The sequence below is a fragment of the Aquarana catesbeiana genome, linkage group LG05, assembly GCF_042186555.1.
Source record: "Aquarana catesbeiana isolate 2022-GZ linkage group LG05, ASM4218655v1, whole genome shotgun sequence".
In the NCBI taxonomy this organism is placed as follows: domain Eukaryota; kingdom Metazoa; phylum Chordata; class Amphibia; order Anura; family Ranidae; genus Aquarana; species Aquarana catesbeiana.
Genome location: NC_133328.1, coordinates 650,757,366 through 650,783,831, shown reverse-complemented (window position 1 = coordinate 650,783,831; position 26,466 = coordinate 650,757,366). Strand labels below are relative to the sequence as shown.

General features: G+C 47.8%; 1 protein-coding gene across 1 annotated transcript; it reads left to right on the top strand.

The window, feature by feature from the left end:
* Positions 1-549: 549 nt before the first annotated feature.
* LOC141145688 (uncharacterized) lies at positions 550-26,466 on the top strand. The gene is made up of 9 exons (XM_073632549.1): positions 550-1,094; positions 5,073-5,158; positions 17,145-17,259; positions 18,679-18,792; positions 19,179-19,280; positions 20,540-20,707; positions 24,513-24,611; positions 24,949-25,096; positions 25,938-26,466. The coding sequence occupies exons 3-8, from the start codon at positions 17,179-17,181 to the stop codon at positions 25,087-25,089; spliced, it is 705 nt and encodes a 234-aa protein (XP_073488650.1). The 5' UTR covers positions 550-1,094; positions 5,073-5,158; positions 17,145-17,178; the 3' UTR covers positions 25,090-25,096; positions 25,938-26,466.

The window sequence follows — 26,466 nt, the reverse complement described above, 5'->3', positions numbered from 1 at the left end:
TTTGCTCAGTTTGCTCAGTTTGCTCAGTTTGCGTAGTTTTCTCAGTTTGCTCAGTTTGCACAGTTTGCTCAGTTTGCTCAGTTTGCTCAGTTTGCGTAGTTTGGTCAGTTTGCACAGTTTGCTCAGTTTGCTCAATTTGCTCAGTTTGCACAGTTTGTACAGTTTGCTCAGTTTGCTCAGTTTGCGCAGTTTGCTCAGTTTGCACAGTTTGTACAGTTTGCTCAGTTTGCTCAGTTTGCGCAGTTTGCTCAGTTTGCGCAGTTTGCTCAGTTTGCGCAGTTTGCGCAGTTTGCTCAGTTTGCTCAGTTTGCACAGTTTGCTCAGTTTGCTCAGTTTGAGCAGTTTGCGCAGTTTTCTCAGTTTGCGCAGTTTGCTCAGTTTGCTCAGTTTGCACAGTTTGCGCAGTTTGTACAGTTTGCACAGTTTGCTCAGTTTGTACAGCACTTTACAAACAGAACACATTGCAGCGCCCCCCAGTGCAGAGATATCATGAAGAACACAGCGAAGAGCTCCGTTCATAAAATGTTTAATTTGAAGCAGATTTTTTTGCTGTGTTTTCCAGGTCCAGTCACATGTGGGGAGTGACTCCGGATCTGTGTGTCAGTACGGGGTCAGCCAGTCCCTCCGGCAGATGGTCCATTATAAGGTGAGTCAGTCTGAATCACATCTCCATCCAACATCACCAAGAAAAGTCTGCAGAGACCTCCGAGGAGCTTCACCGGGCAGAGCAGGAGCAGATCTGGATGTCACTGAGGGATTGAGAATACCCTACAGAGGAGACGAGACGGGACGTGTGCTGGACCCTGAGGTGGGAGATACTCTATAAGGGGCACTATACATATATATGGGAGAAGATATTCTATACTGACCCCCCCAGGACAGCCAGAGAGAGGAGAATATACTGTATACCCAATGATAACCTCTCAGGAGGACCACAGAGAAGATAACACCATATATAATCTATACTGGACCTCAAGGAGGGATACAAAGAAGATACCAACCTATAGAGTCTATGCTGGACTCTCAGAGGAAAAGCAGGGAAGATAATACCCTATATAATCTATACTGGACTTCAAAGGAAGGACACAGAGAAGGTAAGACTCTATATAATCTAAACTGAACCTATAGGAGGAATACAGTGAAAGTAACACCCTATATAATCTATAGTGGATCTATAGGAAGGATATGGAGAAAGTAATACACTATATAAGCTATAGTGGATCTATAGGAGGAGATAACACCCTATATAAGTTATACTGGACCTATAGGAGCTAATACCCTATGTAATCTACAGTGGACCTATAGGACATATATGGAGAAGGTAACACCCTATATAACCTTTGCTGGACCTATAGGAGGAGATAACACCCTATATAAGTTATACTGGTCCTATAGGAGGAGATAAGACCCTATATAAGTTGTACTGGTCCTATAGTAGGGATTCAGAGAAGGTAGCACCCTATATAATCTATGCTGGACCTATAGGAGGGATTCAGAGAAGGTAACACCCTATATAACTTATACTGGACCTATAGGGGGGATTTGGAGAAGGTAACACCCTATATAAGTTATACAGGACCTATAGGAGGGATTCGGAGAAGGTAACACCCTATATAACTTATACTGGACCTATAGGAGGGATTTGGAGAAGGTAACACCCTATATAAGTTATACTGGACCTATAGGAGGGATTCGGAGAAGGTAATCTATGCTGGACCTATAGGAGGAGCTCAGAAGGATTTTCAGCTGGCAGGGCAGTCTGGTCACCCCTGGACCACATTTCTGGGTTGCCAAAGGTCCATCTGTATATCCCGAGTGTCCTGCCAACTCCAACACAACATTTCCGACTTTCAGAGAGACAACAGACAAGACGAGGATCCAGTGAGAAGAGACCCTCTGTCTGGTAATACCCCCCCAATATACAGACCACAGAGCCCCCATTATATAACCTATAGCTCCACATAGGAATATCAGCCCCATCATCTGCTAACAACTAGATGGGGGGGGGATTAAAGAATATTATGGGGAATACCAAACCCTCCATTTACAGACTACAGGCCCCTATTATATAACCTATAGCACCAGGACAAGAATATATTGCCTGTTGGTGGGGGGGGGGGGGTGAAGAATATTATGGGGATCTATCATACCCCCAATATATAGACTACGTAGTTACTATTATATAACCTATAGGACCATGACAGGATTATATAGTCTGTTGGGGGAGGGGAGGTGAAGAATTTTATGGGGGGGGGGATATTTCGGATAATATATTATAGATGAGTGATGTTCCTATGTTGGCCTTTTCTGGATCTCATCCTTCCCTCCACGTTTCTCCACCTTGTTACTGTTGGATTAATTCTTCTCGGATAACCAGTGTAAGGATCATTTATTATAATATCACTGGGGGCAGCAACAGTGCAGTCCTTGTCTACAGCAACCAATCAAATTCCTATTTTTACTTCCCATTAAGGAATAAAAATGAAACCTGATTGGCTGGTAAAGGCTCCACTTTTGCTCCATTTTTCTTTCTTCCACTTTCAGCATTCCGTGGTCAGACGTGGCCGGATTCCCATTTATTAATAATGATACAGAGGGAAGGAATCCAAAATCATGTTTGGAAAATGTCAGCAGTGATCCATTCTTCTCTCTTGTGTGTCATATACAATGTGTGGGATCTCATGGGATTCTCTATATACAGTTTCTAATATTGAAAAGTGAGAAGGATCTGGGGGTCCCAGTATCATAGTAGATGAAAGGCTCAGCAATAGCATGCAATGCCAAGCTACAGCAAGCAAAGCTGGCAGAAAATGAGTATGCATCAAAAAGGAGACTTACTCCAGAGACCTCAGTTATGGGGGATGGAGGACCTCGGTTATGGGGGATGGAGGAGCTTAGTTATGGGGGATGGAGGACCTCAGTTATGGGGGATGGAGGAGGTCAGTTATGGGGGATGGAGGAGGTCAGTTATGGGGGATGGAGGAGGTCAGTTATGGGGGATGGAGGAGGTCAGTTATGGGGGATGGAGGAGGTCAGTTATGGGGGATGGAGGACCTCAGTTATGGGGGATGGAGGAGGTCAGTTATGGGGGATGGAGGACCTCAGTTATGGGGGATGGAGGAGCTTAGTTATGGGGGATGGAGGACCTCAGTTATGGGGGATGGAGGAGGTCAGTTATGGGGGATGGAGGAGGTCAGTTATGGTGGTTGGAGGACCTCAGTTATGGGGGATGGAGGAGCTCAGTTATGGTAGATGGAGGACCTCAGTTATGGGGGAATGGAGGAGCTTAGTTATGGGGGAATGGAGGACCTCAGTTATGGGGGATGGAGGACCTCAGTTATGGGGGATGGAGGAGCTTAGTTATGGAGGATGGAGGACCTCAGTTATGGGGGATGGAGGAGCTTAGTTATGGGGGGATGGAGGACCTCTGTTATGGGGGATGGGGGGGCTCACTTATGGGGGATGGAGGAACTCAGTTATGAAGGCTGGAAGACCTCAGTTATGGGGGATGGAGGACCTCAATTATGGGGGTTGGAAGACCTCATTTATGGGGGCTACAAGGCCTCAGTTATGGGGGACGGGGGGCCTCACTTATGGGCGATGGAGGACCTCAGTTATGAAGGCTGGAAGACCTCAGTTATGGGGGATGGAGGACCTCATTTATGGGGGCTACAGGGACTCAGTTATGGGGGACGGGGGGCCTCACTTATGGGCGATGGAGGACCTCAGTTATGAAGGCTGGAAGACCTCAGTTTTGGGGGATGGAGGTCCTCAATTATGGGGGCTGGAAGACCTCATTTATGGGGGCTGCAAGACCTCAGTTATGAGGGAATTTATAGATAGGGGTGAGTGGCGCTACCTGTGTTGGATACCTAGTTACATGTATATTCTCTACTAGGTGCGTAAATGTGCACTACTCAAAAAATAAAAGTAATATAAATTACAAAATAAATATGTGCCAATATGGACTAAATGTCCCGTGACAGTATGTGCAGCAGATAAATCCTTATTGTGTAAAAAAGTTCAAGTACACCCACATCAGTGACAGATTAATCAGAATATATAATCACTCTAGTAACCGTCCCCTCTAAGTGCGTTGAAGGGGATAGATGAAATAAAGCTATAAGTAAAAATCCTCCTTCCACCTCATGTGATCATTAATCAACAATCTGCTACCAATTATTGGTATAACATCTGATATACATATACCACATAATCTCCCCAGCAAGCAACAGGGCAGCAAAATATAGCCTACCCGCAGTACATCAGCGTTAAAAAACACCATATAATAGAAGTGTAAATCCTTGTGAAAATATTTAGAACCACATTAAATATATAAAGAAAGTGTATTATAAAAAATGAAAAATGAAAAATGAAAAAAATTAATTGTGAAAAAATTAATTATGATAAAATTATTATTTTGTTGTGAAAGTCCCAGCTTGAAAAGTTCCATATAATTCCATCACATTCAGATATTCTGTGTAAAGTGACTTTTGTGACTGCGACAGTTGATATCCAGTGACTCCGGTGCTCCCCCTCAAGGATCCCCACTCACCAACTCCATGCACCCCTACAGGGGTAATCAGCATATACTCTCCAGCACTCGATGGCGTCTAGGGTTCCAGTAAAGTTGTCCCTGGGGGTTTCCACTCCAGATACAGTCTGTCCTTCAGAACTCCGGGTTCCCCTCCCCTATACTACTCAGTTATGAGGGATGGGGGAGCTCAGTTATGGGGGGCTGGAAGACCTCAGTTATCAGGGGTGGAGGACCTCAGTTATGAGGGATTGAGGACCTTAATTATGAATGCTAGAGGACCTCGGTTATCGGTGTTGGAGGACCTCAGTTATGGGGAATGGAAGACCTCAGTTATGCGGGATGGAGAACCTCAGTTATGGAAGCTGGTATGGCTCCCCGGAGTTCAGTTCTCAGCCCACACTGACCCTGCCCAGATCTCAGTCACATGGTCATTGGATATTCATATATCTGACTTAGCCTGTCTCCACCCAGAATCTCTGTATTCTCTATATATCAGAATTCTACTGAAGGTTTCTATTCATCTGGTCTGTTCCAGGTATCTGACACTCTGAAGTATCGTAGGGATCATTAATTGTAGGGATCGCCGGCCATCCTGTCCAGGACAATCCAGGGAGCAGACAGGTGAGAGATCATTTCATGGTGTGCCGGTCAACCTGTGACCCTAGGGCCACATGTAACCTTTTCATGTTTATGTGCAGTCGAAGCCCAACAGTCTGTAGTTGGAGCACTGATGTGTAATGGGCTATAAGCACTGATCCCCACTAGTGCTATGTAACGTGACCCCAGTCTGCAGCACATCCACAGTCTTCAACCAAACCTTCAACATATCCATAGTCTCCAACCAAATCTGTAACTTATCCACAGTGCCCAACCAAACCTTCAACATATACACAGTCTCCAACCAAACCTTCAACATTCCACAGTCTCCAACCCAACCTTCAACTTATCCACAGTGCCCAACCAAACCTTCAACATTCCACAGTCTCCAACGAAACCTTCAACATTCCACAGTCTCCAACCAAATCTGTAACTTATCCACAGTACCCAACCAAACCATCAACATATACACAGTCTCCAACCAAACCTTCAACATTCCACAGTCTCCAACCCAACCTTCAACTTATCCACAGTGCCCAACCAAACCTTCAACATTCCACAGTCTCCAACGAAACCTTCAACATTCCACAGTCTCCAACCAAACCTTCAACATTCCACAGTCTCCAACCAAACCTTCAACATTCCACAGTCTCCAACCAAACCTTCAACATTCCACAGTCTCCAACCAAACCTTCAACATATCCACAGTCTCCAACCAAACCTTCAACATTCCACAGTCTCCAACCAAACCATCAACATATACACAGTCTCCAACCAAACCTTTAACATATCAACAGTTACCAACCAAACCTTCAACATTCCACAGCCTCCAACCAAACCTTCAACATATCCATAGACCCAACCAGGCCCGGATTTACTCCCTTTGCCGCCCCAAGGCCGGGCCCTTCAATGCCGCCCCCCCCCCCCCACACCACCAGAAAGAGCCCCCAGACATAATACAGTCAAAGACTGCAGACATGATACAAGAGATGGTCAGAGACTGCAATCATAGTACAGGAGATGGTCAGAGACGGCAGACATGATACAGGAGATGGTCAGAGACTGCAGTTCCTATGGACATTAGTAGATAATGGCCGATCGGCCCTCTCACCTGACCCAACGATACAGCAATGGTTCCCCTGATCAGGAGTCAGCTCACTCTGAATTGCCTGTGGCGACTCCGCTGGGTAGCACCCATATCTGCATTCCTGAAAGGACTCCATTCCTTTCTCCGCCAGGGATGGCGCCAGGCTGTGTGGCTTTCCCTCTGGTGGTGCAGGGCAGCGGGGTTCTCTCTCTGATGGTGTTCCCTCAGCACTGCCCTCTCCCTCTGGAGCCCTGGGTGTACTTTCCTGGGTGTAGACCCCCCCAGGACAAACCACCCCCTTCCATTAGTACAGACCCTCCCCCCCAGGACAAACCCCCCACCATTAGTACAGACCCCCCCAGGACAAACCACCCCCTTCCATTAGTACAGACCCTCCCCCCAGGACAAACCCCCCCACCATTAGTACAGACCCCCCCAGGACAAACACCCCTCCCTTCATTAGTACAGACCCCCCCAGGACAAACCCCCCTCCCTTAGTACAGACCCCCCCAGGACAAACCCACCTCCCTTCATTAGTACAGACCCCCCCAGGACAAACGCCCCTCTATTAGTACAACCCCCCCAGGACAACCCCCCTCCATTAGTACAGACCCCCCCCAGGACAAACCACCCCCTTCCATTAGTACAGACCCTCCCCCCAGGACAAACCCCCCACCATTAGTACAGACCCCCCCAGGACAAACCCCCCTCCCTTAGTACAGACCCCCCAGGACAAACCCATCTCCCTTCATTAGTACAGACCCCCCCAGGACAAACGCCACTCTATTAGTACAACCCCCCCAGGACAACCCCCCTCCATTAGTACAACCCCCCCCAGGACAACCCCCCTCCATTAGTACAAACCCCCCCAGGACAAACCACCCCTCCCTTCATTAGTACAGACCCCCCCAGGACAAACCACCCCTCCCTTCATTAGTACAGACCCCCCCAGGACAAACCCCCCTCCATTAGTACAAACCCCCCAGGAAAACCCCCTCTCCATTAGTACAAACCCCCCCCAGGTCAACCCCCACCCCCTCCATTAGCACAGACCCCCCAAGGACAAACCACCCCTCCCTTCATTAGTACAGACCCCCCAGGACAAACCCTCCTCCATTAGTACAAACCCCCCCAGGTCAACCCCCACCCCCTCCATTAGCACAGACCCCCCAAGGACAAACCACCCCTCCCTTCATTAGTACAAACCCCCTAGGACAACCCCCCTCCATTAGTACAAACCCCCTCCATTAGTACAAACCCCCCCGGACAACCCCCCCTTCACTAGTACAGACATCCCAGGACAACCCCTCCTCCATTAGTACAACCCCCCCAGGACAAACCCCCCCCTTCACTAGTACAGACCCCCCAGGACAACCCCACCTTCACTAGTACAGACCCCCCAGGACAACCTCCCCTCCAAGTGTGTGCAACAGAACAGATGGAGACAGGCACAGGCTTGGGCGGGAGTGAGAGACAGAGGAGAACACGCCCCCCCGCCGCTGCACAGAGACCAGCCGCTCTGATCTTCGGCGGCTGCTCTCCTTCTCTGACAGGAGGAGGGAGGGGGGACAGGCTTGAGCAGCGAAAAACACAGAGGTGGCGGCGGTGACCTGCGGAGGGAGCCGCCTCAGTCTGGACACAGAGAGGAGGAGGAGGGAGAGGAGCACTCTAGCGCTTCAGCGCCCCCACCTCTCTGGCGCCCGGGTGCACTGCATGCTGATGTTAGTGTGGGGGCGGCTGAGCCGCCCCTGTACCACTGCCGCCCCGAGGCCTGGCCTCGGTGGCCTTGTGGGAAATCCGGCCCTGCGTGGGGGTCCCCCTAAATTCCATACCAGACCTAAGATTTTAAGGGGAACCCCGCGCCAAAATTTTTTAAAAAATGGCGTGGGGTCCCCCCAGAAATCCATACCATACCCTTATCCAACCTGGCAGGCAGCAGGAAAAGAGGGGGGACGAGAGAGCGCCCCCCCTCCTGAACTGTACCAAGCCACATGCCCTCAACATTGGGAGGGTGCTTTGGGGTAGCGGCCCCCCAAAGCACCTTGTCCCCATGTTGATGAGGACAAGGGCCTCATCTCCACAACCCTTGCCAGGTGGTTATGGGGGTCTGCGGGCGGGGGGGCTTATCGGAATCTGGAAGCCCCCTTTAACAAGGGGACCCCCAGATCCCACCCCCTCTGTGTAAAATGGTAATGGGGTACAAAAGTACCCCTACTATTTCACAAAAAAAGTGTTAAGAATGTTAAAAATGACACGAGACATTTTTTGACAATTCCTTTAATAAAAGTCTTCTTCTTTCCATCTTCTTCGGGTCTTCTTCCTTCCTTCTTCCTTCGGTTTCTTCCTCCATCTTCTTCTTCCTCTGGTTCTTCCTCTGATCCCCTGCTTCTTGCTCCGGTTTTCTCATCCGGCATCTTCCTCCGCTTCGTTCTCGGGCCGCTCCGCATCCACAGGAGGCTCCCGCTGTGTGACGCTTCACCGGGGTCACCGTTACGTAACCGGGTGACCCTGCCCCTCTGACATCACGGGGAAAGCAACAGGGAAGTCCCAGTCAAGTCCCAGTCAAGTCCCCATGCGTCAGAGGGGGGCGGGGTCACCAGGTGGCCCCACCCTCCATTATATAAGAAGTGTCAGAAGAAGAGAAGCGTCACACAGCGGGAGCCTCCCATGGATGCGGAGCGGCCGAGAACAAAGCGGGGAAGAAGACGCCACGGAGGAAGATGCCAGATGAGAACACCGGAGCAAGAAGCAGAGGATCGGAGGAAGACCCAGCAGAAGAAGAAGATGGAGGAAGAAACAGAAGGAAGAAGGAAGAAGACCCAAAGAAGATGGAAAGAAGAAGACTTTAAATAAAGGAATTGTCAAAAACTGTCTCTTGTCATTTTTAACATTTTTGACACTTTTTTTATGAAATGGTAGGGGTAATTTTGTACCCCATTACCATTTCACACAGTGGGGTGGGATCTGGGGTCCCTTTGTTAAAGGGGGTTTCCAGATTCCGATAACCCCCCTGTGACGGATCCTATCCCACACTCCACTGAGTGCCTCCGTCAATAACACCGCTTACTCCAGTATGACCATCAGACAGATATAATATTATAGCTGCAGTAAATACAAGTCTAGTCGATAATAGCTTGTAGAATCTTGACTGCTTTATTGGACAGAACACAGCCTTTTTATACACATTTAACACAAGGGGTTAGATAACGAGGTAGGGCTGACTCATGGACACTCCCCCCTCCCCTCTAGCAAAAACTTAAAAGACAATAATATAATTAACATGTTAATTAACACAACACTTAAGGCAGACCTGGTGACCAGACAGTTCGTCTCTGCAGGTTAATGTGATCAGCTCTTTCAAGAATCATGTATTGGGCAAGTTCAAAAAAAATAAAAGATTAATATAGAAATACCAAATAACAGGGTGAATGTGGACAGAAAAAGGTCCTTGCAGCCAGTGTCCGCGACACCCCCCGCCCGCAGACCCCCACAACCAACGGCCAAGGGTTGTGGGGATGAGGCTCTTGTCCTCATCAACATGGGGACAAGGTGCTTTGGGGGGCCACTACCCCAAAGCACCCTTCCAATGTTGAGGGCATGTGGCCTGGTACGGTTCAAGGGGGCTCTCTTTTCCTGTGGCCTGCCAGGTTGCGTGCTCGGATAAGGGTCTGGTATGGATTTTTGGGGGGACCCCACACCATTTTTTTATTATTTTGGCGCGGGGGTTCCCCTTAAAACCCATACCAGACCTGAAGTGTCTGGTATGGATTTTGAGGGGGACCCCGACGCCATTTTTTTTTTAAATTTTGGCGTGGGGTTCCCCTTAAAATCCATACCAGACCTGAAGGGCCTGGTATGGAATGTAGGGGGACCCCCACGTCATTTTTTTTAAAATTTTGGTTTGGGGTTCCCTGTGGGGAAATCCCATGCCATTTTTATCAATGAACTTTTATGTGTATTGTCGGACTGGCAATTCATTAATAGCCGCGAGTAGTTTTAAAACACGGGAAACATGCGCCCCTTTACAGGCATACTATAGACACCCCCCAGGTACGAAATTTAAAGGGATATTACACTTTTATTGTTTCACTTTAAACATTATTAAAATCACTGCTCCTGAAAAAACGGCCGTTTCATAACTTTTTTTTTGCATTGATCCATGTCCCCTGGGGCAGGACCCGGGTCCCCAAACACTTATTATGACAATAACTTGCATAGAAGCCTTTAAAATTAGCACTTTTGATTTCTCTCATAGACTTTTTAAGGGTGTTCTGCTGCATTCGAATTTGCCGCGAACACCCCAAATTGTTCGCTGTTCAGCAAACTGGCGAACAACCGATGTTTGAGTCGAGCATGAGTTTGACTCAAACTCGAAGCTCATCCCTAGTAGGGATGATTGGAGGGGTGTTTGTGCTAGGAGGGGGGATGGGGGGGGGGATATTTGTGCTACCGTGTTTCCCCCGAAAATAAGCCGGGGTCTTATATTAATTTTGGCAACAAAAAACACAGTAGGGTTTATTTTTGGGGTAGGTCTTACCATGTAATGTGCTATCTTCTCCCCCCTCTCTCTCCCTGTCTGACAGGAATCCCCAGTGTGAACTTTGTTAAAATGCTTGTAAAATCCTACAATCCCCTCTATTATGGCAGTGGTCATCAGCTCCTGTCCTCAGGGCCCACTAACAGGCCAGGTTTGCAAGATAACTGAAATACATCTCAGGTGATATAATATGTTGCTCAGTGATTGCCGTATTCTAGTCTGCATCTCCCCAAAGTAATACATAAAACCTGGCCTGTTAGTGGGCCCTGAGGACAGGGTTGATGACCACTGTATTATAGTATTATATAATGTACACTGTAAAATGTTTCTGTAATATAATTGTGCCAAATACCTTCATTATAGCGCCGCTCTGTGCTTCTGTGACCCGCCGGGGCTCTTTTCCCCACAATTGTATTACAGAAACACACACTGTACATTATATACTACTGTAATAGAGTAGATTATAGGATTTTACAAGCATTTTAAAACTAGGGCTTATTTTCGGGGTAGGGCTTATATTGCAGCCCTCCTGGAAAATAATGCTAGGTCTTTTTTTTGGGGTAGGTCTTATTTTCGGGTAAGCATGGTAAGAGGGGGATTTGGAGTGTGGGGGGGGGAGTGTGTGTAACCGGAGGGGGAAATTTGACAGGTAGAGGATTTGTGCTAGGAGGGGTGATTTTTTGGGGGGGAGGGGACATTTGTGCTGGGGGGATTTGGGGGATGGAGGGGCAGAGGTTTGCACATGGAGGGGGGAATTTCAGCAGGGGCTGGATTTGTCCTGGGAGGTATGAGGTTTATGATTAAGGGGTGATCCTGTAGAAGGTGCCCCATTTTTTTGGGGGGGGGATTTTTGCTGACACATAATGCTTATGCATCTTGGGGGGGGTGCATTCACCCTGGGCTCTAGGTGACCTTGTCCTGGCAATGGCTCCCATTACTGCTCCTGCATTGTACAGGATGAATGACATAGAAGTGCCCACCCATATTCTTGGGGCTGGGTGGAGTACCCACCCACATTCTTGGGGCTGGGTGGAGTGCCCGCCCACATTCCTGAGGCTGGGTGGAGTGCCCGCCCACATTCCTGAGGCTGGGTGGAGTGCCCGCCCACATTCCTGAGGCTGAGTGGAGTGCCCGCCCACATTCCTGAGGCCAGGTGGAGTGCCCGCCCACAATCCTGGGGCTGGATGGAGTGCCCGCCCACATTCTCAGGGCTGGGTGAACTGTGGAATAAGGTAGGTACTCCTCTCTCTAGTAGAACAAGCATTACATTCACCATCAGCTGGGGGAGGGGAGACAATGGGAAGTATTTTATTTCTGCCCGGAGTTCTGCTTTAAACCCATCCCGATCCTTTGTGTGTCCGATGAATCCAGAACCTGAGGGTTATCCTCAGGATGGGGGAGGGCTGACGCTGCGCTCCTTGGAACACGTGTTTCCATTTAGGGTGGAGATGTCGGAAACGCACAGATGTTCCACATGTGGGAGGATGAGAAGAATGACAACCCAAACAATGGAACCTTCTAAATATATTCCAATAAGATGAATAAATCCACAGCGATCGGCACGGGGACACATTTCATGTAATAACGATATCCGGTGGGCATGTTTTCAGTTTGGGGTGGAGGGGGCAGGGAATTCTCTGGAGGGTGGAATGTTCTGAAGAATGAGGTCATGTGACTCGGGATAGATTCTGATTGATTTGTATTGGAGTTACAGGAAAAAGAAAAAGACGACCTATTAGATTGGGGCCTGGAACCCAAGCCGCATCCCATATCCAACGACAGAACAAAGAGAGGGCGTGACCCGGGGATTTTATGGGCGAGGGTTGAAGCCGGACAGAGAAGTAGACAGCATATATAAAAGAGTATTACAAAATGTATTCATTCATAAGACATACAAAATTGCATATAAAGATATTAAAATCACAAGACCAATGGTTAATGTACGGTAAAATGACAGCAAAAAAATCAGTCATGAAATGGGTCTCATGGTAAGAGGCCAATCGATATACATGAGTTCAGAGCGCCCAACATGTGTCAGAATATTTAAATTGTTAAATTCCTTCTTCAGGGGCTGATTTGCGTCAAGCTGTATTGTCTAATGATACAATGGCAATTTTGTAATACTCTTTTATATATGCCGTCTACTTCTCTGTCTGGCCTCAACCCTCACCCATAAAATCCCCGGGGCACCCTCTCTCTTTGTTCTCTGTATTGGAGTTACACGTCATATACTGGGATTGTATCTCTTCCCGCAGTCATCGCTGTGGGCGGGGTTTATTCATTGTTTTAGATGGATTGGCATTCTAATCCTTCTCATCCTTTGGAGGATAAACATTTCACATATGGAGATCCGGATGTGTTACATTGTTTGGGTGGATTTACTGTATCATGAAGGTGAATAGTGACACATACCCGCCTATTTTTGTTGAAAAATCAATGATACAATGCTACACAGACATAATGATACAATGCTACACAGACATAATGATACAATGCTACACAGACACAATGGTACAATGCTACACAGACAATGATACAATGCTACACAGACACAATGATACAATACTACACAGCCACAATGATACAATGCTACACAGACATAATGATACAATGCTACAAAGACACAATGATACAATGCCACAAAGACACAATGATACAATGCTACGCAGACATAATAAAACAATGCTACACAGACACAATGATACAATGCTACAGAGACACAATGATACAATGCCACACAGACACAATGATACAATGCTACACAGACATAATGATACAATGCTACACAGACACAATGATACAATGCTACACAGACACAATGATACAATACTACAAAGACACAATGATACAATGCCACAAAGACACAATGATACAATGCTACGCAGACATAATAAAACAATGCTACACAGACATAATGATACAATGCTACAGAGACACAATGATACAATGCCACACAGACACAATGATACAATGCTACAGAGACACAATGATACAATGCCACACAGACACAATGATACAATGCCACACAGACACAATGATACAATGCTACACAGACACAATGATACAATGTTACACAGACAGAATGATACAACAATACGCAGACACAATGATGCAATGCTACACAGACAATGATACAATGCTACACAGACATAATGATACAATGCTACACAGACATAATGATACAATGCTACACAGACATAATGATACAATGCTACGCAGACATAATGATACAATGCTACACAGACATAATGATACAATGCTACACAGACACAATGATACAATGCTACACAGACACAATGATACAATGCTACACAGACAATGATACAATGCTACGCAGACATAATGATACAATGCTACACAGACACAATGATACAATGCTACAGAGACACAATGATACAATGCCACACAGACACAATGATACAATGCCACACAGACACAATGATACAATGTTACACAGACAGAATGATACAACAATACGCAGACACAATGATGCAATGCTACACAGACAATGATACAATGCTACACAGACATAATGATACTATGCTACGCAGACATAATGATACAATGCTACGCAGACATAATGATACAATGCTACGCAGACATAATGATACAACAATACGCAGACATAATGATACAATGCTACACAGACATAATGATACAATGCTACACAGACACAATGGTACAATGCTACACAGACACAATGATACAATGCTACACAGACACAATGATACAATGCTACACAGACATAATGATACAATGCTACACAGACATAATGATACAATGCTATGCAGACATAATGATACAATGCTACACAGACACAATGATACAATGCTACACAGACATAATGATACAACAATACGCAGACATAATGATACAATGCTGCACAGACACAATGATACAATGCTACACAGACACAATGATACAATGCTACACAGACATAATGATACAATGCCACACGGACACAACGATACAATGCTACACAGACACAATGATAACACGCCACACAAACAAAATAATACAACGCTACACAGACACAATCATAAAATGCTACTGAGACAAAATGATCTAATGTTATAGAGACACAATGATACAACAGTACACAGACAAAACAATGTAATGCTATACAGACACAATGGCACAAAGTCACACATACATAATGATACAATTTCACTACAGAGACAAAATTATACAACACTACACTACACTACACTACACACTAAGACAGACACAATGATACAATGCTACTAAGACAAAATTATACAATGATACAGAAACAATTCTACAACAGTACACAGACATAATGATACAATGCTACACAGACACAATGATACAATGCTACACAGACACAATGATACAACAATACACAGACATAATGATACAACAATACACAGACACAATGATACAATGCTACACAGACACAATGATACAATGCTACACAGACACAATGAAACAACAATTCTACACAGACACAATGATACAACAATACATAGACACAATGATACAATGCTACACAGACACAATGATACAATGCTACACAGACATAATGATACAATGCTACACAGACGCAATGATACAATGCTACACAGACACAATGATACAACAATACAAAGACACAATGATACAACAATACACAGACACGATGATACAATGCTACACAGACACAATGATACAATGCTACACAGACATAATGATACAACAATACAAAGACACAATGATACAATGCTACACAGACACAATGATACAATGCTACACAGACACAATGATACAATGCTACACAGACATAATGATACAATGCTACACAGACACAATGATACAATGCTACACAGACACAATGATACAACAATACAAAGACACAATGATACAACAATACACAGACACGATGATACAATGCTACACAGACACAATGATACAATGCTACACAGACACAATGATACAACAATACAAAGACACAATGATACAACAATACACAGACACGATGATACAATGCTACACAGACACAATGATACAATGCTACACAGACATAATGATACAACAATACAAAGACACAATGATACAATGCTACACAGACACAATGATACAATGCTACACAGACACAATGATACAATGCTACACAGACATAATGATACAATGCTACACAGACACAATGATACAATGCTACACAGACACAATGATACAACAATACAAAGACACAATGATACAACAATACACAGACACGATGATACAATGCTACACAGACACAATGATACAATGCTACACAGACACAATGATACAACAATACAAAGACACAATGATACAACAATACACAGACACGATGATACAATGCTACACAGACACAATGATACAATGCTACACAGACATAATGATACAACAATACAAAGACACAATGATACAATGCTACACAGACACAATGATACAATGCTACACAGACACAATGATACAATGCTACACAGACATAATGATACAACAATACACAGACACAATGATACAATGCTACACAGACACAATGATACAATAATGCTACACAGACACAATGATACAATGCTACTAAGACACAATGATATAATGCTACACAGACACAATGATACAACAATGCTACACGGACACAATGATACAATGCTACTAAGACACAATGATATAATGCTACACAGACATAATGATACAATGCTACACAGACACAATGACAAAATGACACAGTGACGTTGGTTACATTTGTGTTTGGACAATTGGAGACCTTTTCACTTGTGGGAATGGGTAAAGTGTACCCCTGTCCCCCTGTACTCACCCCCTGACACACCTAATATTCTCCGGGATGGGGGTAAGCTGAATATTCCGGGGTTCAGTTTGAGTTCTGGAAACCAATGTTGCCCATTCTCAAGGTTAATAGGCACGGGACATGGGGGGGTTATGGGGGGGCATGGGTGGGGCATGGGGGGTACATGGGGGGGACATGGTGGGGGAGGGGTATGGGGGGCTTGGCACTGCAAAAATGCAAAATTCCTTTTCCTGCTAGGCCTGTGAAGTGGTCCATCTGTATGATGTATACAACCTTCTACACATCACTGACATTTACCAAGAATAAAATACCATTTACATGGCTGGTAAATGACAGTTCCCGGCCTCTTCATTCTGTTGGGTATTCGGCTGTACCAGACCCCCATGAAGAATACAAGTCTGGTATGGATTGTAAGGGGGTCTCATGGAAATAATAATCCATTGTGTCCAGTCTCCTGCAATCATCATTGTGTGTAGATTAATCGTCTATGGTGGGGGGATTGTGGAGGATAATGGGCACTGCGGCAGAGAGAATTGGGAGGTTCAGAGCTCAGTGTTTGTGGGTCGGAGTTCCACAATTTGGGGTCTCCCAGTAACTTCTCATCCCCGTCCAGGAAGAACACAAGCAATAGTCGGAGCGGAGTCGATATGAGAATGGCGGCGTACCTGGCTGTGGCGTTGGTTGTCCTGAGTGTCATCGCAGAGGTGGAGAGTTGCAGAGACAGAGCAGTGAGGGAAAAATCTTCTACAATTAATATGATTATCATGGGGTGTGGTGTGTATGAAGTGGGGTACAGAGCGCCCCCTGCTTGCCAAGTGTATGAAGTGGGGTATGGAGCGCCCCCTATTTTCTGTGTGTATGAAGTGGGGTATAGAGCACCCCCGCTTGCCATGCGTATGAAGTGGGGTACAGAGCGCCCCCTGCTTGCTGTGTGTATGAAGTGGGGTACAGAGCGCCCCCTGCTTGCCGAGTGTATGAAGTGGGGTACAGAGCGCCACCTGCTTGCTGTGTGTATGAAGTGGGGTACAGAGCACCCCCTGTTTACTGTGTGTATGAAGTGGGGTATGGCGCCCCCCTATTTTCTGTGTGAATGAAGTGGGGTATGGAGCACCCTCGCTTGCCATGCATATGAAGTGGGGTACAGAGCGCCCCCTGCTTGCTGTGTGTATGAAGTGGGGTACAGAGCGCCCCCTGCTTGCCGAGTGTATGAAGTGGGGTACAGAGCGCCCCCTGCTTGCTGTGTGTATGAAGTGGGGTACAGAGCGCCCCCTGTTTGCTGTGTGTATGAAGTGGGGTATGGCGCCCCCTATTTTCTGTGTGAATGAAGTGGGGTATGGAGCTCCCCCAATTTGCTGTGTGTATGAAGTGGGGTATGGAGCGCCCCCAATTTGCTGTGTGTATGAAGTGGGGTATGGAGCGCCCCCAATTTGCTGTGTGTATGAAGTGGGGTATGGAGCGCCCCCAATTTGCTGTGTGTATGAAGTGGGGTACAGAGCACCCCCTGCTTGCTGTGTGTATGAAGTGGGGTATGGAGCGCCCCCTATTTTCTTTGTGAATGAAGTGGGGTATGGAGCGCCCCCTGCTTGCTGTGTGTATGAAGTGGGGTACAGAGCGCCCCCTGTTTGCTGTGTGTATGAAGTGGGGTATGGCGTCCCCCTATTTTCTGTGTGAATGAAGTGGAGCATGGAGCGCCCCCTGCTTGCTGTGTGTATGAAGTGGGGTATGAAGCCCCCCTGTTTGCTGTGTGTATGAAGTGGGGGTATGGAGCGCCCCCAATTTGCTGTATGTATGAAGTGGGGTATGGAGCACCCCCTGCTTGCCGTGTGTATGAAGTAGGGTATGGAGCGACCCCCGTTTGCTGTGTGTATGAAGTGGGGGTATGGAGCGCCCCACGTTTGCTGTGTGTATGAAGTGGGGTATGAAGCGCCCCCTGTTTTCTGTGTGTATGAAGTGGGGTATGGAGCGCCCCCTGCTTGCTGTGTGTATGAAGAGGGGTACAGGGCGCCCCCTGTCTGCCGTGCTACAAGTTGGTGGCATTTGAACTTTTATCTGCTCCTCATTGTCCTCAGAGATGATCTTCCTCTTATATCTCCTCTCAGTGACTTGGCTTTATGTCTGTTCACATTCTCTCTGCTCATGTCCTGTAGGTGCGGAGCTCTGCCCCTGCGGAGCTCATGAGGAGGTGGGGTCTTTGGACTCAGCGGGAGCAGAAGAAGAATATCTGGTCCTTTAATCCCGGACACCGATCCCCGATCTCCTTGGTAAGAGCGCCATCTAGTGGTGAAAATTGGGGCGAACCCCAATAGTTTGGTCATGACAATATGAACTCTGATGTATAGGGGGGGGGGGTTGGTATGACATGAACCCCTCCAGGACTACATATCCCCCTGTAATTTGTTTATCTGTTGATCCTGCCAGGAGTTCTGTTACTTCCCACTTCCTGTAACAGGGTGACAACACAGTAAAAAATCACACAGCAGAGTTGTTGTCACCCTGAGGACAGGAAATAGGGAATCCATCAAGGAATTCATATACTGAATATTTACATTTCCCCCGTACAGATATCAGAATATAAGATTTATTATAGGGGGTCCATAATACCCCGGAATGGTGTCACCGCGTGATTTTATTTCTGTGTTTTGCTCAGGGTGCTGGAGAAGTAGAAGTGGTTTCCCCTCCCCCGGTGGATGCGGTGACCGGAGTGGAGTATCGATGCCTCGGCTGCTGCGGAGAGAGAGCACCATCTGGGGTAAATTGCCCATGTGGGGAGGGGGCGGGGGGGGCAGGGACTGAGATTATAAAGGTAAAAATATATTCATTTACAAGTCACCCCTACCAGGGGCAGATACTACCGTGTCTCCGGGGACAGCACAGGGTCCCAGTCCTCAGTGTACCAGTAGAGGGTGATATACCCACACCAGGGGCAGATACCATGGTGTCACTGGGGACAGCACAGGGTCCGAGCCTCAATGCACCATACCAGGGGCAGATACTTCGGTGTCACCGGGAACAGCACAGGGTCCAATCCCTCAGTGTACCAGTAGAGGGTGATATACCCAAACCAAGGGGTAGATACTATGGTGTCACCGGGAACAGCACAGAGTCCTAGTCCTCAGTACACCTTCAGCAGGTGAAATACCCATACCAGGGGCAGATACTGCATTGTCACCGGGGACAGCATAGGGTCCCAGTCCTCAATGGACCAGTAGAGGGTGATATACCCATACCAGGGGCAGATACTACGGTGTCACTGGGAACAGAACAGGGTCCCAGTCCTCAGCACACCAGCAGCAGGTGATATACACATACCAGGGGTAGATACTATGGTGTCACCAAGGACAGCACAGGGTCCCATCTCTGAGTGTGGCAGCGGTGGGTGATAGACCCATACCAGGAGCAGATACCACGGTGTCACCAAGGACAGCACAGGGTCCCAACCTTCAATGCACCAGCAGTGGGTGATATACACACACCAGTGGCAGATCCCATGGTGTCACCAAGGACAGCACAGGGTCCAAGATCTGAGTGTGGCAGCGGTGGGAGATAGACCCATACCAGGGGCAAATACCATGGTGTCACCAAGGACAACACAGGGTCCCAGCCCTCAGTGTACCATGAGCGGATGATATACACAAAACAGGGTCCCAGCACCAGCAGTGGGTGATGTGTTTCTTATTTGGGGAATTCATAGATCTCCATATACTGTCCATGCCTCCAGTGTTCATGTTTGGGTGGCGGGTAGAAGGTTGATCCTTTTTGTTGGAAAGCCACTGCAGATATGGCTCAGGATTTGCTGGACACATGACTGAGCCCTTCTTGTTTTATTGGAAACTACTGAAACAGGAACTGACATCACCGCCATGTAGTTCTATTAGAAAGGACATTATACAAACAGTAAATACTACCACCTAGAGGCTGAACTAGTAATCACAGTATATTCTATGAGAATGGTTGTTGGACCTTTATCTGTATGAACATCATGCTAACATATCTCTTTTCTCTCCTCAGAGTAAAAAGACCTCCAACCCGCAGCCATCAAACCGAGTCGGTCGGCTCGTCCTACGCCCCGATGGTTTAGCTGTGATTGGAACAGAACCATACTCTGTGAACGACCGGTGTGTGGGCTGCTGCGAGAACATTGTGACTTCCATCGATGGGGTGATGACAGTGATTACGGTGAGACCTGGGTGGGGGCTGAGACACGGAGCACACTCTGATATCCCCGGAATATTCTAATTATTTCTGGTGTGATAATTACAAAACATGTAGATTGATGACGAGGTACAATAAGGAAATACATTCCTGCTCAAAGGAGCTTACAGTCTAAACCGGGAGAATGTCAGAATGTGGAGACCTGAACACATTGTCATGATGGAGGAGACAGTGCTGCCACCAGGGGGTTCTGAGGAAATCTTGGGGGGAGTCTGATTTGTCTGCCTTGCCTTTCATTTTGCCTCTAGCCAGTCCAGCACTTGGCATCTTCACCATGGACACTGGATGACCGAGTCTGGCACTGAGCTCAGTGTCTGAACACGAGGCTCCTGTCACTTCAGACTGTGACCTGAAGAAGGAGTAGGTGAGTCTGAAGTGCGGCACCTCAACAGGCCGACAGGTTTCAGGGGCTAAGCTCCCTTCATCAGGGCTCATAGAGGACAGAGTTTGTTTACCTGTAGTGTGAGGAGGAAATCCAAGTGTGTTATTGATGAGAGATGTTCAGCAGCTGGCGGTTGCTGCCTGACCTAATGCATTTCTGCAGCTAAGCCTTTCCCCTTGGCCAAGAAGGTTGGGCGCATGGTCAAGATCTGCATATGCTCATATTGCAGGCTGTGCTCAAGATTTGGGTTTACAGATGCACACACATCTGCACCTATGAACTGGTTTTGGCACCAATCCCCCTGTTTGAAAAGTCCAACACAACCTAGGAGAGTTGCTGAGTGATCGTCAGACGTCAGCTCTTGTGACTCGTGAAACAAGAAAGAAAGGGCGCTCCAGCCATGTGCATTATCCTTAGGTAAAATTTATTATAATATTGATAAAAAGGAACTACTTACAAACAGCAGTAGAAGATCTCGAAAGTATAAAACAATCTTCAAATCACAGCATGTGGTGAAGGAGCAGTAGAGCCCACCAGAGGTGCCCGAAGAGCTCACGAGAATCACTGCTGGCTGACGCGTTTCGAGGGGAACACCCCCTCTTCCTCAGAGCACTGCAGACTCTGGGCAGCAAGGCCTGTGTTCCAATACCGCTTGGTCAGCTACCCACTTGTGCGCAGGAGCTTTTTTCTTCATTATCAGTCTTCTTGTGACACGTGACCTGACCCAAGGCGTTTGTTATTTTTCAGCCTCCAATCCCGGAAGTAGCTCACTTGGCACCCTCGCTACACACAGCTGGTAAAAAGGAGCCAGCGGGCTGCCGAAAGGTGGGAGTCCGGTGTAATTTTTTGGGAGGGGCATAAGAGAACCTCCTGGTGTAGTATGGGGGGGATAGGGGAGCCTCCTCTCTCTCACCCCCTCTCTCACCGCCCCTCTCTCTCTCTCTAAACCCCCCCTCTCTCTCCCCCACCTCTTCCCTCCCCTCTCTCTCTCACCCTCCCTCTCTCACCCCCTCTCTCTTTCACCCCCTTCTCACTTGTTCACCCCTCTCTCTCAACTCCCTTCTCTCTCCCCCACCTCTTCCCTCCTCTCTCTCTCTCACCACCCTCTCTCTTTCACCCCCTCTCTCACCGCCCCTCTCTCTCTCAACCCCCCTCTCTCTCTCTCTCAACCCCCCTCTCTCTCCCCCCACCTTTTCCCTCCCCTCTCTCTCCTACCCAACTCTCTCTCTCAACCCCCCTCTCTCCTACCACCTCTTTCTCTCACCCCCTCTCCCTCTCTCTCACCCCCTCCCTCACTCACCCCCTCTCTCTTTAACCCCCTCTCTCTCACACCCCATCTCTCTTTCACCCCTATCTCTCTTACCCCCCTCTCTCTCTCACCCCCTTCTCTATCATTCACCCCTCATTCTCACCCCCCTCTCTCTCACCCACTCTCTCCCTTTCACCCCCTCTCTCTCTCACCCCCTTCTCTATCATTCACCCCTCATTCTCACCCCCCTCTCTCTCACCCCCTTCTCACTTGTTCACCCCTCTCTCTCAACTCCCTTCTCTCTCCCCCACCTCTTCCCTCCTCTCTCTCTCTCACCACCCTCTCTCTTTCACCCCCTCTCTCACCGCCCCTCTCTCTCTAACCCCCCCTCTCTCTCCCCCACCTCTTCCCTCCCCTCTCTCTCTCACCCCCTCCCTCTCTCACCACCCTCTCTCTTTCACCCCCTTCTCACTTGTTCACCCCTCTCTCTCAACTCCCTTCTATCTCCCCCACCTCTTCCCTCCTCTCTCTCTCACCACCCTCTCTCTTTCACCCCCTCTCTCACCGCCCCTCTCTCTCTCAACCCCCCTCTCTCTCCCCCCACCTTTTCCCTCCCCTCTCTCACCCCCTCTCTCTCTCCCCCACCTCTTCCCTCCCCTCTCTCTCCTACCCAACTCTCTCTCTCACCCCCCCTCTCTCCTACCACCTCTTTCTCTCACCCCCTCTCTCTCACCCCCTCCCTCACTCACCCCCTCTCTCTTTAACCCCCTCTCTCTCACATTCCATCTCTCTTTCACCCCTATCTCTCTTACCCCCCTCTCTCCCTCACCCCCTTCTCTATCATTCCTCCCTCATTCTCACCCCCCCTCTCTCACCCACTCTCTCCCTTTCACCCCCTCTCTCTCTCATCCCCTTCTCTATCATTCACCCCTCGTTCTCACGCCCCTCTCTCACCCCCTCTCTCTCTCTTACCCCCTCTCTCCCTTTCACCCCCTCTCTCTCTTACCCCCCTCTCTCTGTCACCCCCTTCTCTATCATTCAGCCCCCCTGTCTCTAACCCCCCTCTCCCCCCACCTCTGAAGAGGTGGCACTCTAATAGAAAGAGGTGGAGCCTATAGAGGAAACAGTGGCGTTTACAGATGAAGGGGTGGATATTAAACTGGAAGGGGTGGGACAAATTTAGATGGTGGGAGGTGCCCAATTTTAGTCTTGCCTAGGGCAGCACAAAACCAAAATACACCACTGGTCACTGGTCGCAGTGCTTTGCTTAGTGGATTTGGCAAAAGTGATGCCCTCATGATTTTCAGCAGGCAGTACCACCACTGAATGCAACCAATGCAGGTGAATAGGGCCACGCCACAACCTTACATCAAACGCTTGGCTTGCTGTTGTGGTGCGGTATTTACATACAAAATCCCCACTTTGCTGTCAAAAAATTATTGGCGTTCAGTAGACAGCGGCCTTTGTTCTACCGCCCTCTGAAAAGTGATCCAACGCAAGTCTCTGAAGCGGCAAGGACAACTGTCTGTGGAACAAGCCAATAATCTTAATGGGACTTTCAGTTGAAATCAGATAAATCCTTTCCAGGTGCATCAAATTGTGTGCAAAATCTTACTGTGAGTTTTCTTTTTAAAGCAGCCACAGCCTGAGTATAAAAACCTGTGCCCTGCCAGCATACTGCAGAGGAGGAGCCTTGCTCCCTGTGTGGAAGCAGTGGCCTCTCTGCAGAGGTCAACCACACCCCTCTGCTGAGTTAGAGATAGAGCTCTCCAATCAGCAAAGCTCCTTCTCCCTACTGATTGGAGAGCTGTGGCTCTGATTCAGCAGGGGGTGTGTCGGACTTCTGCAGAGAGGCCGCTGCTTCCTCACAGAGAACAAGGCAAAGCCTTCTAAATATAAGGAAGGGTAAGATCGTATTTAGCTTTTCTAAACTGAAAGTTCAATTGAGATTTGAATATTTTGGGGGTCAGGGTCCCTCTCCTGCACCTCCATAACCAGTGGAGGAGGACCAGCCTGTCCACAATGAGTTATAACCGAAACAAGCACATGGTTAACATTTGTTGTTGTTCTCTGCAGCTCCGTAAATGAATCCACATCGTTACACCATCAATGAGTTTGATTTCTTTCTCTCCTGGCAGGTCCCAGTAACGGGCAGACAAAGGGTGTGGCAGGCCCAGCGGGGAGCGCCCTATGAGAATCCCAATTGGAGATTCGAATCTTCCAGCTCCAGTGAAGAGGTGAGGGAATGACTCATCCTTATTGTTGTTTTCACAGGGCTTGGGGTGTCACCTGTCCCAGGAGACCAGCCATTACTTTATTACTAGTACTTCCCACCAAAGCTCCAAAGACTGAAACATGTGAGAGACCTCTAAGATGGAGGACAGTCCAAGCCCTCCTCAGTCTGCTGGGGGTTGTTTGAAGGTGAACTCCACCAATGTATCTGACCTCAGAAGAAGGCCTGGCTCCATTCTTCTGTCTGGAATGGTCCCCGGGTTGCTCTGATTGGGTGTTGGTTAATTTGAAATACTATACATGCCCCGTGTCCCGGTAATGACCAGTTCCCCCTCTCCACAGATCTCCAGGGTCAGGCGTCCTCCACAGCGCAGCAGATTGCAGCCAATCAGAAGCAGGATGGATGTCAGCTGCCGCCATCTTGGCTGTAGATCTCCTCTTGGGTCCATTGTGGATGATTCCAGCTCCAGCGAGGAGGACTAATTTGCCGGTAAGAAGGTTCACATGACCTCATTCAACTGCCACTTTCTGACATTGGCTCACCATAGTCACATGACACCACTACACTGCCAGCACTCACTACATTGGCTCACCATAGTCACATGACACCACTACACTGCCAGCACTCACTACATTGGCACACCATAGTCACATGACACCAGTACACTGCCAGCACTCACTACATTGGCTTATCATAGTCACATGACAACAGTACACTGCCAGCACTCTCTACATTGGCTCACCATAGTCACATGACAACAGTACACTGCCAGCACTCACTACATTGGCTTATCATAGTCACATGACACCAGTACACTGCCAGCACTCACTACATTGGCTTATCATAGTCACATGACTTCACTACACTGCCAGCACTCACTACATTGGCTTATCATAGTCACATGACATCACTACACTGCCAGCACTCACTACATTGGCTCACCATAGTCACATGACACCACTACACTGCCAGCACTCACTACATTGGCTCACCATAGTCACATGACATCACTACACTGCCAGCACTCACTACATTGGCTCACCATAGTCACATGACACCAGTACACTGCCAGCACTCACTACATTGGCTCACCATAGTCACATGACACCAGTACACTGCCAGCACTCACTACATTGGCTCACCATAGTCACATGACACCAGTACACTGCCGGCACTCGCTACATTGGCTCAGGGCGGTCACATGATATCTCTGTGCAGCCAGTTTATAATTGGCTCAGGGTGGTCACATGACACGACTATGCTCTCAGCTTTATGCATTAACCCTTTCCCCACCAGAGGTGGATTATTGATGGATTTCTGTCCTCTACAGATGGGAGGCCGGCGCTGTTCTCTGACTGTATTCCCGGGAGAGGAGGTCTTCTGGCTGGATGATAGGCCGGGCTCATCGGAGGCGTCTGTCTGTCTGTCTCATTCATCAGTCATTGTAATGGGAGTGACACATTATGCAAATTAGCTAGACAGGAAGGGGGCGTGTACCTAATTATTATATTTTCACAACATTATCAAAAACTCACTGGGGCACATTATAGGAAACACCAATAACCGGTGACCAACCTCGTATCATTCTGTTAGAGTGTCAGCTCTGTGGCTCAGCCTGCTTTGTGTTACGGCTCTGCTGACTGCGGAGTAAGGGGGGGAGGGGTAACTTTAATAAAGTGGAGAATTAATAATATATATAATTCTGTCTTCTGTCCTGTATACAGATATCAATAAATATTACAATGTATCACCGTGTGTCCCATGAATAAGTCCTGATGGTGAATAATAGTATATAAAGGGGAACTCCGGACAGAATATCTTTTATCAATGGACGTAGTGGGGACGGGTTTTATTTTTCT